This window comes from Mercenaria mercenaria, unplaced genomic scaffold (genome assembly GCF_021730395.1).
Source record: "Mercenaria mercenaria strain notata unplaced genomic scaffold, MADL_Memer_1 contig_3316, whole genome shotgun sequence".
NCBI lineage: Eukaryota > Metazoa > Mollusca > Bivalvia > Venerida > Veneridae > Mercenaria > Mercenaria mercenaria.
In genome coordinates this window covers 6,486-23,519 of record NW_026461442.1, presented here as the reverse complement: position 1 = coordinate 23,519, position 17,034 = coordinate 6,486, and the positions used below count along the sequence as shown (strand labels likewise).

At 33.4% G+C, this 17,034-nt stretch overlaps 1 protein-coding gene across 3 annotated transcripts in view; it reads right to left on the bottom strand.

Moving 5' to 3' along the window:
- LOC128552945 (uncharacterized) overlaps positions 1 to 16,796 on the bottom strand; it is a 46,932-nt gene extending 30,136 nt beyond the window's left edge. Inside the window, exons 1-6 of one of the 3 annotated variants that reach the window (XM_053534027.1) lie at positions 15,303 to 16,796; positions 8,494 to 8,701; positions 3,255 to 3,306; positions 2,451 to 2,587; positions 547 to 643; positions 105 to 214 (exon numbers count right to left, since the gene is read on the bottom strand). In XM_053534027.1, the coding sequence (XP_053390002.1) occupies positions 105 to 214; positions 547 to 643; positions 2,451 to 2,587; positions 3,255 to 3,306; positions 8,494 to 8,616 (519 nt within the window). In that variant the 5' untranslated portion in view covers positions 8,617 to 8,701; positions 15,303 to 16,796. The remainder of the gene's footprint in view (positions 1 to 104; positions 215 to 546; positions 644 to 2,450; positions 2,588 to 3,254; positions 3,307 to 8,493; positions 8,702 to 15,302) is intronic. The other 2 variants (XM_053534028.1, XM_053534029.1) reach the window with 2 other exon arrangements.
- Positions 16,797 to 17,034: the final 238 nt, after the last annotated feature.

Sequence of the window (17,034 nt, the reverse complement as noted above, 5' to 3'; positions counted from 1 at the left end):
GATGCGGTAACAATATAGAATCCAATAGAAAACTTGAACTAATGTGAGATTAATATCAATCATAGATATTAATGATAAAAATAAATGGTTTTTATTATAGTTACCTTAATACTAAGATCTTCTACGTTGAATTTGGGTGATTCCGAACCAATACTAAGAAAGTTTTTTCTTGTCATCTTTCGATTTTGATTTCTGTTTTCAACAGTTCTATCCGCTAAAATTGGAAATAAATGATATTTTGTGAAACGGACTTTCGAAGGGGTTTTTACTGCTGATGAATATACGATTGGTTAACGCAAATATCTAACAATTATATAGATCAGACGTGAAATAACTTGAACATTTAACATTCATAACAAGTACATTGAAGGTTTAAGAAAACAAGAAAAACTCAACAAGAGCACAATTTATTCTGCTTCCCTTATTTTTATGTCATCTAACAATGTTTCGTATAAGGTGAACGAATTGTTTAAAGTTTTCATTGTTCGTAAATATGGCAATGCAAATTGTCAGCAGTTACATAGAATTCATAAGAGAAACAAATACATTCGATGTCCGTGGACGTACCGCTCAACCGCCTGGGCACATGACTTTCGTATTTCTTTATTTGGTCATCCAATAACTGCAATTCATCTATCAGTTTCTGTAAACAAACGTAAATGCATACAAAATGTTGCACACAACAGTGTCAGTAATAATAATTACAATAAAAATATAATAACTATTTCATTTTAACGTTCTGAGTTTTAGGTGATATCTTAAGGGTACATAGTATAAATACAGCTTATTTTCAATGTGATACTAGTATAATACTATTCTATGTAAATATAAATACACAGTATCTACAAAAATAACAGTAGCGCAGTATACAGAATTTACAACGATATAAACACTCAAACGTATAAAATTTGAAATGATTAAAGTTTCCACTACGGAATTCAATCAATCACATTTATTTTACATACTAATCCATCAATATTACCGGTATAAAGTTTAAAAGCTTTGTCACGAAAACATGTTTCGGTGATGTAAAAAGTATCGTCAGAATAAAATAAAATAAAAATCTGAATAATGCTGTTGTCAAAGATAATAAGTGTAAATCTTGTGAAAAATTACCAACAGTAATAAATACCAGCTTTGTTTAAAGCTGTCGTAGCAGTATTATACACGTGTGTAAATTTTAAATCTTACAGACATTTTCAAAGAGCTCTATAGCAAAAATATTATTATTATAAACAAATATATTCACACAACATTTAAATACAGCGGTATAAAAGGCAGACTGGGTCAGACTGATGCAAATCTAAACAATGTATTTTATTTCGTTTAGTGTATTGTTTGCTTATACTTTTTTTGGATTAAAACTTTGTTAATTCAATTTCAATGAGTATTTAGTTTTGTAGGTCCGGTCAGCAAATTTAACAAATGATACTTAATACTGTACAGGACTGACTCACAAACAATAATTATTTTTTCTACATAAATCATATGACCATGCCATTCGCCTTGCCTGAAGATATATTCGCAACATTTCGATTCACTATGGTGTGTTTTACCTTCGGATATACCGGTCACAAGAACGCTATGAGCTTCGTACAAGTAGGTTTTCAGTTGAATTTGGCAAACTCGTACGGCGACCCGGTACAGACATAGTTGACTCGTACGAGTGTCGTACCGATTTTTTGAACTCGTAGAGAACTCTGGCATTGGATAAAAACGTTTCACCGGGCTCTCGAGCTCTCTACGAGCTTGTAGAGGTTCTCGAAGTCGGAAGCAGCTCGCAGCTCGCAGCTCGCAAGAGCCCTGTAAGGGAACCGGACGGGTCCCGGAAGAGCTCGTATGGGCATCGCTCGATGTCTGTGCGGATTTGGAAAACTGCGAGGCTTGCCGATTCTCGCACGACTATCGCAGGGTAAATGTTCGATGTCCGTACAATATAAAGAATGTGCGATGTCCGCATTGGGCTCGCAGGGTGTTACGGTCGCCGCAAGGGCTCCGTAAGTCTTCCTTGGTGACTCTAGTTGGTATCAAAATAGGAATATATATTTTAAGTACTGTCGAGGCGTGGTATAGAATGGAGCCACATCGTCTCAGACTAATGCACTTGCGGCTCGCGCTGCACCAGGCTCGTGCCAAAAATGACATAATACTCATAAAACTGCTTCTACAAGAGGTACAGCTTTGGCTGTACTACAACTTGTCTGCGATGTCCGCACAGATATCTTACGATTGCATCCTCTTAAGATCTTACGGGTCCCGTATGTACTGTGACCAGACTCTACGAGTGTACAGAGACAGTAAGGATTCTAAAATTGGTGGACTCGTACGATTTTTTAAAACCGTACAGACATCGCATGAACTAACCGTTTGAAATATTATATGTATACCTGTATGAATAACATTAATCATACTTAACGAGGAAAGAATAAGAAGAATGGAAAAATAAGAACCTTTATATGCTCATTTTCTTTATCTTCACATGATTCCTCATCGTCGTTATTTTCGCATGATTTCTCAGAATTCACCTCTGTCCCAGTATGTTCCTCGTAATTCTTCTGACCGTTACTTGTTCCGGCAGTTTCATTCTCTAGAAATCAGTATGCAGACTATTAATGTTTGTCTGGTTTTGCTACATTTATCTTAAGAACAAAACAACATATTTTGTAATTTTTTGATATACTTACGACTGAATAGTAGTACCAGAACCGGAACTGAATTAGACAAAATCTAGTATAAAACTGGTTATTAAGACTTTCATGCTATTACTAACTGAACCAAGCAAACTTTACGAAAATGATGTTATTTATTTATTTTATTTTGTTAGGTTTAACGTCGCACCGACACAATTACAGGTCATATGGAGATTTTCAAGCTTTGATGGTTGAGGAAGACCCGAGGTGTCCCTCCGTGTATTATTTCATCACGAGCAGGTACCTGGTTAGAACCACCGATCTTCCATAAGCCAGCTTGATGGATTCCTCACATGAAGAATTTAAAGCCCCGAGTGAAGCTTGAACCCACATCGATAGGAGGGTGTGGGGAGTGATTTGAAGTCAGCGACTTTAACCACTCAGCCACGGAGGCCCCAAAAATCATGTTACAATGTTTAAGCTGAACAAAATACGGTTACGCACATCAAATTCAGAAAGCTGTTATTTGGTCGGAAAGTAAATAAAAACAGATATAATTAATGTTTTTAGCGTACTTCAATGTAATGATGTCACCATTTGTATTCTAAAGCTTTTTATACATACCTGATTGGCTTTTTATCAGCGAAAATAACCTCAGATCATCGTGTGCCAATTTCTACAATTGAAGGAATATGTTAAATTTAAAAGGAAGTTTGTGTTTTTATAAATCACGATTTATAAAAAGAACTTCGGACACTATCATATGCTTCTAGCTACATTTTGAATGCAAAATTCTCATTAAGTATATAAACAATACCCAAATCATTTCGAATCTCATATAAACCAATGTGTAAGTTAACTAATTACAGCAGAAACTGGTTTGTATCTGTTCTTATCAAGATGTTTTTTTCTTATTTAATCTAGGCCAGGGTATATTTTTGAAAAAAAAAATGTTTAATTTCCGTAAAAATATAATGTCATCACTATACGGAAGTTTCAAATATATGAATTTCAACTGAAAAAAGTGGCAAAATCGGTGTATTTAAGAAAAAACAAACATTTTAAGATAAAAATCCTATGAATAACTAAAACAGAGAACGATATTTTTGCAAACAACCTGTACTTGATTTTAACTTACTTTACTTTCTTATCTATACACTGTTTGTAATGTAAAGTTATTGATGCATTACATTTGTGGTTAGGAATGCTACAGATATACAAGTATAAGCGACCGGTCAGTTTTATTACAGTGGTTCAGTTGGTTTATTTAAGTACATGTACAGGTCTGTATAGCTCTGTTATAAAGGATGGCAGATATGTTAATCCTAAGAAAAGGCAGTCATCTTATCAAGGCCGTAGGGTGGATTCTCTCTGGGGATAAGTACCAGTGGCACAGAAAATATTTGGCTTAAACATGTATTCTAACACGATTCGATCCATTTTCCTATTAAACAAAGAAGGCTGAAAACACTGAATTATTATACAACAATACACTGTTCTAACGGCACAATTATTACGTCAGAGCGTCAAGCGGCATAGCGGCGCGCTGGAAAAGAAACCAACTGAAAACGGGCAAATATTTTACGAATGCCGTCAAGAATGTACTTTAAAGTCCTTGGTAACGAGTTAGAATCGAAATAATATATCTCATTTAGTGATTTGCTCTTGAATAAAATCATTGTTTGTCGTTTAGATGCGTATTATTATATCACGAGGGCACAGCGTCCTTCGCGTCTGAACTAAATGAGATATATTATTTTTTAAATAAAAATGTATCCGAAATGACAGTTCTATGTTGGGCTTGCCTAAGGAAGCTGTATGGGAAAAAAGTTAACTCGTGACTGCAACCCTGCTAAAGATGATGTTGTGCAAATCAGGGCTGAAGTTGTGGGCAAAACACATTTAAAATTTCATTTGTGTGCTTAGGTAGAAGCAGGTCGCTGCATAAAAATTCCTCCTGAAACTCGACTGGGCCTTTAAGTACGTTTTCGAGTCTACCCGTATTTGTATATGCCAACTGCATGGAATGCGACTTGACACATGACTTCCATGGCATCACACTGAATGTGAAACCGTCACTGATATGACCTGCCAAGAGGCTACTGTTCTTGACCTATGCATCACAGGCATGTCAATGCCAAGCGTTATTTTTGTTGGATACACTATAGTCAGGATCAAATTGACTGCTGTGCGCATATTGCCTCTTTGTTGTGGTGTTTAAGCCTAGAAGAACCATCGTCAATGCAGTTTTCACAAAAGGAAGAACATGAAGTATTGAATGCGTGTGACATTTAGAATGTGTCTAAAAGAAATAAATATAAACGCACAGAAAAAGATGAAAAAACAAGAGGGCCATGATGGCCCTGTATCGCTCACCTGAGTTACATTGGTCAAAATGATACGATCAAGTTTTGACATAAAGTACATAGGCATACACATTAGATATCATCAGGATAAAAATTTTCTTGTAACAGTTCCTTTTGACCTAATCAGGGCAAATTTCCATACCAAGTTTGAGGGTCCTAGGCTCAAATGCTGCATTTTTGTACTAACATCACCCTGGAAGACTTAAATAACATTTAAAACCAATCTCATTAGATGCTGCTGATATATATTCGTTTACATAAAATAAAGGGAAATATTCATATCGATAAGTGTTCAGTCAGGAGTTATCTAATATGACTATTTCTTACCATGGAAGACATAAATAACTTTTCAAACCAATCTCATTAGAAGCTGCTAAGGTGAATTCATTTAGATAAAAATAAAGGGAAGTAATTTGTCATAAATTCAGTCAATATGTATCTGACATAAATGAAATTTCAGATCAGTATCTTCATTAATTTGAGATAGAGATATATCAATTTAATTTGAAATAAAGGGAGGTAATTTGACATAAAATCAGTCCATAGTTACTACCCTGATTGTCTCAGTCCAACTAATGACAATAATGAAATTTCAAATAAGTCCTATAAGTACTTACTGATATAAATTCATTTTAATTACAATCAGGGGAGGTATTCAGATATAAAATACCTCTGGAACCTACGATTGGATCTGACAGATTCGTCATGGAATCCAAGATTTATTGTCGTTGAAGATTTTTTGGAAGTTTGTATCAAATCAAACCATGAATGAAGTCTCTACATGGCTGCAAAAGCCAAAATAGCAAATTTTAGACATTTAAGGGGCCATAACTCTGGAACCCATGATGGAATCTGGCCAGTTTAAGAAAGGATCCAAGATCTTGTGGTGATAAAAGTTGTGTGCTAGTTTGGTTAAAATCAAATCATAAATGAAGCTGCTGTTGTGCAGACAATGTCAAAATAGCTAATTCTGGCCCTTTCAGGGGCCATAACTCTGGAACCCATCATGGTATCTAGATATTTTGAGAAAGGAATCGAGATCTTATGGTGACACAAGCGTTGTGCAAGTCTGATTAAATTCAAATCATAAATGAAGTTGCTATTGTGCAAACAAGGTCAAAATAGCTAATTCTGGCCCTGTCAGGGGCCATAACTCTGGAACCCATAAGGAAATCTGGCCAGTTCAAGAAAGGAACCAAGATCTTATGGTGATACAAGATGTGTGCAAGTTTGATAAAAATCAAATCATAAATAAAGCTGCTATTATGCAGACAATGTCAAAATAGCTAATTTTGGCCCTTTCAGGGGCCATAACACTCGAACCCATAATGGAATCTGGCCAGTTCAAGAAAGAAACCGAGACCTTATGGTGATACAAGTTGTGTGCAAGTTTGGTTAAAATAAAGTTATAAATGAAACCTCTATTGAGCAGACAAGAAATTGTTGACGAACGGACGGACCGCACGGACACAGACGACGGACGACGAACGAAGGTCATCACAAAAGCTCACCTTGTCACTATGAGACAGGTGAGCTAATAATGAAATGATATATATATATATATATAAATACAAAAAAAAAATAACTTCCTTGTCGCTAGTGGCGTGTGCATCGCGAGGAGGGCACGCAGCAGATTTTCTGGCGTGTTGCTAGTATTTTACAGCATACATTTGCCAATCTATTGCAAAAAAACAACCAGGATAAGCCAATGAATATTTAACCCAAAGAATGATAATGAATAATGAATTCAAGTATTTGCTTCTCTTACTACTATACATATATAACATGCCTATGTGTACGTTTTGCAAACAATTGTATGTTATTTAAGTTACAAAGATATATAAAAATATGTGACTTTCAAATTATTTAAAATGAATATAAAAAGTATTGGTTAGTTACATCTGGGAACACCCCTGTAGTTATATTTGTTGTTTAAAAGTACTGCCCCCACCCCCCCCCCCCACCCCCACCATCCCTTGCATCAACACAATAGTCACAGAAAATGTGTATAATTAATATCTACATATGTTGCCCAAATATGGTTTTGATGCACGGGGTGGGGGAGAGGGATGTTGTATAAAGAAAAGTAGCTTTTATATGTATATAACAGGGTACGTAATTCTATTTGGAGCAAACAAAATACCGTTTTATTAAACAAATATTGAAAAATTGACTTTAAGAAATAATCTCAAATAATATTATTATGTATTTCGACGATATTTGTAATTAAATATTTATTTCTTAGTGGTTTATTTTTCACTCTTGGAGTAGGCAAATTCATATAGAAAGTGTCCGAAGTCCTTTGTTAATTAGATCAATGTTGGGCAATAATTCAAATGTTTGCAGTCTTAAGGGAGTATAGGTTCGTGCAAGGTTCTAATATATTTTAGCTAGGCGCGTCACAAGGTAAAATGTGCATTATTTACTACTTCAGGAGCCATAAATCTGGAAATGGGAGGCGGAGCCAGACGAAAAAAGAGAGCTGCGCAAGTTCATATCATGATTAAGACTCATGAAAGGCTTTTTCAATATATATCAAAATACTTTTTGAGCCAGGCGCGTCACGAACTTCAGATGGTCGCACGCACGGATGCACAGACAATACCAAATCTATATGCCCCGCCACCCTTGAGGGACACAAAATACTGATTTACAATACTAAACTTTATCGATGAAATGAAAATGATCATCATAAATTTGATGGTCAACCAACTGTAGCTAAAAATTAATCATTATCGTGAAAGCGAAGGTCGATTTTAAGATACCGTACTCAGAGATGAACATACCCACATGCGTCAAAAAATAAAATGTTACAATTGATAACAGTATTAACAGGGCACCACATCTCATGGGATTTCTTGTCAGCTTTGCGCTGTCTTTTCCTTTGAGATGAATGGTTCAGGTCCGCCCTGACTAAATCCCAAAACATACTATCTTTGTACTAAGCACATATCGAGTCAATACACATTGTGTATGCGTGTATGTACCTGACAATGTGCATATAGACATATATATGTTACTTTTCACTTTATGAATGATGTAAATCATTATGAAGGTTAATTAGTTAATAATTATTCTACCTATATTCTACCAGTTTCAGAGATACAATAAATAGGGTACCACAGGGTCCTCAAGCATAAATATGAGACGGATGTGGCTATTTGGAGATATATAAGAAAGTGATCAGAAAAAGAATTATGAAACATTTTGTGGACTGAATGGAGAAGATATCCCAAGTGACATTACTTTTGAAACACTAATGTAAAAGCTGAATTGAATTTCTCTGTTTCTTTAGACAATCCCTGTATGAAATTTGATAATGTGAAGGGCATTAAGTAAAACATTATATACCTTATTTTAAAAAGCAAAAGAGGAAAGGATGAAGTAAATGTAAATTCGAAAAAATGACATTAATTCTTAACGTACAAGCAAAGGCTACTGTAAGAACCATTCTTATTCTTAAATCAGTCGAGTTAAAATGAAATGAAAATACATACACTTGTTTGGAATAACTGTCTCATTCTGATTACTTCTATTAGAGTTTGTGGACCCACTGCCAACAGAAACTCATTACGCCGTGACCTCTTGGTGTCTGTTTCATGTGAAATATGTAAGGACATCTTCGGATAAATTGCCTTCGTTTGCAAATTAGCTATATTCGTTGAACACTATTTCTCAAAATGAAAGGTCACAATAAGAGCAAACCTGAAAAAATTAAAAGTTTACATTTGTAACTAAAATCACAGATCAACCTTAAAAAGTAGCTATATCCGGATTCATGGTAGAACTGCTATGTTATTTACCTTACACATAAACCCATAGACAGACAAATGAATACTTCAAATTAATCTCATATTAGAAAAAAATATATAATATTCTTTCAATACAACAGTACATGTTCCTTCCATATAACACATATTCACAAAATATCACGCCACTCGTATGAAAATGCAATTTCAGTAATATAACATTTGAACGTGCTATTCAAAGCATTAAGTGTAATTCATGCTAGAGTGCTACAACCTGGGTGATAAATATTTTTAAAACAATATAGTACACGAAAACTATTTCAAGACCTAATAATCTTAATGATGAAATATATTAAGAAGACAAACTTTAAACTGGTGTTTCTAAACCCTACTTCAATGGGATATTAATATTAAAGACTCTGTATCTTTGCAATATTTTCCAGCTGAATTTCAAACTATAAAATGTTTCGTAAACACGAGTACTGTGAGACATATTTTGTATTCAAATATAATTGAACATTACGCACACATGATTAGCTCGGTAGAGCTATATTACAAAGATATTTGTCTTCGGGCAATGAACGGTGTTTCTATTGAAGCTCTGCCATCCGCAAAGGCAACGGATACATTTGAGTATATGGCTCTTCATGTTTTCTATTTCTAAATATATATTTATAGGAGTATTTCAGGGTTTTATATAGAGTGTCATTTGCTACCATAATGTGTGTTCGGGATTCCCCGGGCGAGGGATTTTATTCACGCTGTCCAGTAACTTTGGAATATGGTTTGGATAAAGAACACAATTAACCGGTACTCTCAATGTTACGTTATTGCCACGAACGGTTTAGAGGCGGTCCTTTATGTGTTACTTGTTTCCTTATTTGTCTAATTGTCTATGAATTGTTGTGCATATATTCATTCCGTTCACAACTATACATGTACATACGCTGCTGAAAGGGGCCTCTAGATTCGACTTCTGACTAACTGATCACGGAAGTTGAGCAATTGTATAAAATAAAGTCCGGTGATAAAAAGGACGTTTAAGATGTAATATAGACAATAAATATTAGAATTTCTTTTTCTCTTTCAACATACATTTCAAATGAAATCTTTTATACCTCGGGGTTTACAAACCTTAACTTGTACATTTGATCACATTCGTATAAATGCAACCGCTACATATTCTCCTATTCCATAAAGTGAAGCGTTTAAAGTAATAATTTGGTCACACGGATGGGGAACCATTTATGAAATTGATACAAATATCTATAAGCACATGATCCTAACATATTGTATATAGTTAACGCAAAGTTTCTTTTCACGTTAAAGTTCCATTTTTGTTAAATATTCACCATTAAAACGGTTCATAGAGGGTCGCGAATAAGGTGACCAATTTGATCATAGAGAGTCGTGAATAAGGTGACCAATCGGTTCATAGAGAGTCGTGAATAAGGTGACTAATCGGTTCATAGAGAGTCGTGAATAAGGTGACAAATTGAGAACAATCGAAGCTCTACTGCAAAGGTCAAGTTGCGCAGTGAAATTATCTTAACACAATGTGAGCTGTATTTTTATCGAAAAATGGGTTTTAATGCTATTTTAGATTGTACAGTTATGTACATGAACCAGATTTATGTTTAATTTACACTTGGTGTCATACTTCAGCTTCTTATTTTTAAAACTGATGACGTAATTGACAGTATGAAAATGATCTGTATTCTATCAAGGCGCTTTTATTTTCATGTTGATTCACTCTAAAGATGTGTTACCATATTGGTGTGTTTTGATTCTTAGCGCATGAAAACATAATAGAATTGTGTGAAATTATATACATGTAATAGCTTTATCTCTGTTTGTTTAGTATCGACGATTCTGATCAAATAAAATCTTGATATATATTGTCAAAATGAGGCGATACCGTATTAAGGTATACGGTACCAATTTAAAGAAACACATTTTTACTACCTTAAATAGCTCGTAGATATATCATTACATTTTATAGCTCGTACATCAAGCCTAATTAGAATGTAAAACACACCTCCAAATTACCTTAAACGTAAGATAGCTTATCATAAACCCATGACTTGGTTCAGTACGTTTGGATGTAGTGATGTTCAAAAGTTATCAAAACCCATCTGTGTATTTTGATTACGAAACGAAGCTGATATTCAAACTTACTATTTACGTTTTGTTATGATTTATGTATAATGCGGTTGATTAACAAATGTGGTCACAGTTGTAGGCCGATAGCGTTCATACATGACTTTCCGTGTACGCAAAATTCAGCAGGAGTAATTTGTTATTAAGTACTCGTACTGTCATGTCAACTGATAAGACTATTAGATGGCATTGCTGATACATACATAGGGTCCTATGACTTTAGTTCTTCCATTTTGTTTTGAGGTTTTTACAAAATCCGTAAAATGATTGAAATATATGGAAAGTAACATCTTTACTGAATTAATGATGTGACTTCAGAAAAGTTTTCAAGTATACATATTCACATTGGTATGAATAAAAGCAGCGTCCGGATAGCATGTTGCAAGTCATTCCTTGAATAGTTATAGTGAGTAGGTTATAGGAAAAAGATGTTTCCTTTTGTGAAGAAAGCATCAGACTTTGTATGTAACTATTTGGAAGTATGCTGAATCCAAAAAAAGGAGGAGACACGCAGTTCACTAACCTTAATTAGCTTAGAATGAGGCCCCAAAAAGGGACCTATATTTTATTTATTTTAATCATATATTTTTGAAAGCAATGTCCAAGAGGTTAATTTATAACCTAAATAAGTAACTAGTATGGACATAATATTTATTTAGTTACATATTATTTAATATATATGACACTAACGAATGACATAGATGAGGCCCTAAAAGGGGGAAAATTGTTTAAAAAATTTCATTTACAGGATGACTTTATTTTTAAGTGTGAATATTATATCACTCAGGTAAACAAAACTAATTTTAGCATTAAATTATATCAAAATATTATTTAAACATTCTTAATATTCTGAGGTTCATTAAGGGTATTTTATAAAACAAGTTCACATATACGTACATACTGTAATTCATATAATCGATTTTACAGTGCTTATACTGTACATGGGGTACTGTTAGTTCGATTTCCTTATTATTAAGCATTCAAAAGAGCAGCTAAAGAAGAGGTTATTTTGTGTTTTCCTTTTAATTCAGTATCTAATTTAACTTCATGTAAAACGTATTATACAAAACATAATTTATATGTTTTTCAAGACAATTAATGACTTCAAGCTAAAGCATACGATCATCCTAATGCTTTTTACAACAAAAGAAAATGGAATATGCACTAAATGTATTGTTGTATTTATTATTGCAAATTTATTCTATATTCAATGATACTAATTTATTTGAATTAGATTAAGATTTCAAGTTTTAGAATCAGTTTAAATTCCGCTTTCTTGAAAATAGCACTGGTATTGTATGATAGATTAACCTTTGTATGGTTTGAACCAACGATTTTCCTGTTGATCTGACAACACCTTTACCACTAGACGGTCTCTCCCCCACTGAACCTCTCCACAGAGCTTATAACTATAAACATTTCTAAAGTGCAGTGATTTACTGCAGACACCCCAAGAACGCAAATAGTTACATATAAAAAATTGTTTAAGATGAAAATATGATACCGAAATAAAGAAAGTCATACCAAATAGAGTTAGATTCAAATTTTTGAAGGTAAAGATTAATCGATTAGTTTATAAACAATGTCTCCTTAAAATATACAGAGCTATAGTTATTTTGCATAATAAGCCTTTTGACAAATAACGAAATAGTGTATTTTCTGTCTTAGTTTCCAAATCGGCCTATATAATGATATCATATCTGATACAGAAATGATCATTCAGAACATTGTACTTGTGGGTCAGAGTTAAGTATACTCTGCATCTCGGTATAGCTGATGGAGCTCATTCAGCATTGGTAAAATGACTACTACAGGCCATCCTAGTTATAATCATAGCTGATATGTGCTCTTTGTCCAATACAGTGTTAGGAATACCTCTCAGTAGCGCAATTATATGTCCTAGAATAATTACTTGTTTAGGGTAATGTCCCAAGCATTTTTTCGTGAACTTACAAAAGTTGAAAGAAAAGTAACGATCAAGATACCCTAAACAAACAACCTTAAATTTTAGGCGTAACAACCCTTTCAATATTTAACTAAAACCGTAATAGATTTGCCAGTATTTCACTGTCTAGCACACATGTCTTCAAAATGTCTAAGTACACAGGATTGGCTTGATACATTTATATCTGCCTTTGTATGTATTCTTGTAGTTATGTTGATGAGTTTCCTCCAACTTACAGAAGCTAATTATGAAGCGTATTACATAATTAAAGCCAAGTACCATTTCTCTTGTCCATTTCCAGTTGACAGGATTAGCAATGTCAATGTATGCTATGAATTCCTGTCTACAACCTGCTTGATACAATGTTTTTGCTACATACATGAACATCTCTCAGGGGGTTGCTTTTAATACGTCTAATTGCTTAAGGAAATATATTCTCTGGCTTCATTTTTATAATTCTTTGCAAGATAGAACAACCTACCCTTCCAGTTGCCATGTGCGCTTCTTGAATCTTTTAACACAGCATAACTATAGGTAAAGATATCCTATGCCTTGCAAACGTATTGAGACAGTATCACAACCAGGTAATGCATTATAAAGAATGTTAGCTGTAAGTCTACGTTCTTTGATGTGTCTTTTCCTGTTAGATTTTTGTCCTTGTATTTATGCAAAAAAGACTGCTTACTACGGAATTTGTCAGCATGTACCAGAACTGTTTGAAACTGCCAAATGAAGCTGCAGCTAACAACTAGCAAACTGTTTTACAACAGAAAATAACAGTGTGTATCAGTGTTGGTTGCTCGTAACATTATCCCTTTGTGGTTTTGTTTTTATGCATCTGCGGCAAACAAATGTGTACCATGTCGGATACCAGTTAGTGCACCACATTTTGTTACTTCGAACTTTTGGAACAATACATGGTCATGTTATAAGCAAAGGTATCAAGCTGTAAGTCAGTAAATGGTGCCAGATAAAATTCTAGTTCCTATAGGCAGCATGTAAACATCTAAATTACCTGATGTTCACATTTCTAACATTTATCTATGAAGCCATGTTTGGGGAGAGAAATTAAGGTATGAACATACTAAATAGCTGACTTTCTTTATTCTAGATAAAATTGACAAATTTCAAATGGCTACAGCACAGAACAAGACCCGTTGTAAATGTATGTAGCTCACATTTTTACATTTTCTTAAAGAATGTTGTCAGTGCTGAAAAAAATCTAAAGAAAATTGGGAGTCATGTACTTTAGTCAAACAAACCAACTACAATATCAACTAAAAATGATACCCCAAATGTATGACCTACATTTCCATAATAAATCTGCCACGCTATCATATTATTGCGAAAATGCTTCCTATATGTCAAAGATAGATCTGTTATGCAAGTTTACATGTTTACAAGTTATGTGATTTCAGCAAAAGATATCTATTGAATGGGTGTTATTATCAGTTTCTTTATTTTATGGGTCTTTGGATGAGTTATTAGATTTGAAAACATGATTATGTCATAATTATACTGTTATGTAACATACAAAAATTATCCATTGAAGGGCCTCTCTTTTTTATATAAATCTAGTGCCCTAATAAATACAGATATGTAGGTGGACTAAACATGTGAATATATTTTACTTTTTTGATATTTTATACATAATATCCATGATTTATGTTTCTTTACTTAAGTTTAGTTCAGTAATATGATATTTTAACGCTTGAAATAAATTAATTTGCCCTTAAAATTTTAACAATTTCCTTTTAAAGGACCTCATATTATTTTCCTGAGTTATGTATATTGAATGTGTATAAAATGTAATTGAATAAATTTTGTGTCAAGGATTATAATTGGTTAAGGTAATGAATTATCATTTTTGAAGTTGTTATAGATATATTCAATTGAAATAAATAAAAGGTAGTTCCCCTTTTGGGCCTCATGTTTTGGTCTATTCAAGCCAACAGATCGTATATGTAGTTCATTTCTGATCCAGTACACTTTATAATACTTAAATACAAACTTTCATGCTTTCTTCATAAGAAACATCTTTTAACACGCAGATTTGAAATTAAACATGCAGTAAAATATGATTACCTCCCTTTTTAGTATGTATCTTGAGAAATAAGAGTATTTTGCAGTAAACTTTGTATATTTGTCAATACCAAATGGTTGTTTGTCTATGCTAGTAATATGTTATTCATGTTTAGATCATATGAAACATTACTTTATAGATAAATTTCAATTTAAAGGAAAAACAAAATTTCAAGACATTTTTACCTCCCTTTTTTAAATTGATTTAAAAGGAGGTTCCAGGGCAGATATAGCGTGTCTCCTCCTTTTGATTTGGGATACCTTAAAGTTATTTCATGCAAAATTTGGTGCTTTCTTCACAAAGGGGAACATCTTTGCCATTTTTTGTTCCTTATCTTACTCGCTATTAAACTTTAAATGTTGTACTTACCTCAAACACTATCTTCCATATTTTAGCAACTTCTTTAAAATTTGTGAATTTCCTGCCTTGTAAATGTAAATAGACAAATCTAACGAAAGTCCGTTCGATTAACATACATAGACAGTTGAATCTTTTCGTAATTCTGACATCTTTCAAATGAAATGATTTCCAAACCTATTCATTAATTAACACGTACCACCTGGTATCATTCTATAATCGGGAATATATTTTGTAATTCTCCTTTGAATATTTTAAATCCGTTTGCAAAATATAACATACTATATAGGTTTGCACATGAAAAAAGCATTAACTTGTTTCTACATTGAAACTTTTGTATATTATTATTTATGAAAATATGACATCATTTAAACGTTTATCATCCGATTTTCCACTGTTGATATGCGCATTACGGGTAGTATATATAGCATCTGGAAAACCAATGTGGTTCTAATAATAGATACCCGGGATACAATGAACAACTAAAGGTCGTATCGCTTTTAAAATTATCAACATTGTGCGCTTACGCAATCTATCAAACAGGAAATGTTAAAGATAATGTACATGATAAAAGAAATACGGGGGTTTTATTTGGTTTTGGCCAAGGCTACTATGAGCAAAGTAAGATACGAGTATAGCTTTGAAACAGCTAGTGACTATAATTAGATGACGTGAGGCTCAATGCTGACGAATGCAAATAACTCCTAGTTTGTGTTAAGCGTCGGAGAACGTGGTAATCATGGTGTAAATTGGAGCATTAATCATGTAACATACATGTAATATGTGCCAGAGTGACGTTAAAATAAAGTGTTAAATATGTTTTGATTCAAATATTGGCGAGATGTTTACATTTTAAAAACGGTGTTTTTTTCGACTTTCAACATAATCATTACTGATGGTAAATTATGTAAATTGAAATATTGAAAGTACTGTCTTGCTCTCTGCTTGCCTATAATCAAACTAGATATTTATTGTAAAGTGTTGTTTTTTTTCTTGTTTTTTTTTTTTGTTGTTGTTGTTTTTTTTTGTTTTGATTTTTAATTTTAAAAAGGATTATCGCCACTTGGTACAGTCTCGATGGGACGGTATTGTTTAAAAACTGTCAAACCTATCACAATTAGTCAAAAATGAAAGTTGCTTACTAACAATGGTATGTTGACTTTAAAAAGGCCATAGCTATGCATTTGGAAAATTTGACAATGCATATATTTTGGATATATGCGTATAATACAAGGGATTTTAGGTGGACATTTGTCTGTGCTAAACGTAGCATGACTTTCGCTCAGGAAGTTCATACTTAGATTGGCAGCTTAAAGTTATTTTCCATTGGATAAAAGGTAATGTTGGATTTATATTATGCAGAATGTCAACCTAGGTGACGTTGACGTAAATTAAAACGCTCTCGTTGTGTTGCTAAAGCAAAGCTGCACATTGATTCTACGTTAACTCGTTAAATTCAGAAAAAAAAATAGTTGAAAAACACCAATCTTCAAATGGTTTTTGAGTGTTTTTATTTGATTGAACAATGTTTCAACAGCCAACATCTGAAGTCAGTGGATCCGAACAGGCCCTAGATTTTGTACCAGAATATAAGAAATAACCGCTCTGAATTTACAGCGAAAGATACGTTATATTGAATGATACACATTCCCCCAAGGCCAAAAATATATGTACGCTGCAAAATTTTGTTTTTCAAAAGAAAGTTATATAAGAAATGGCTAAATGAACAAATCAATAAGAAATT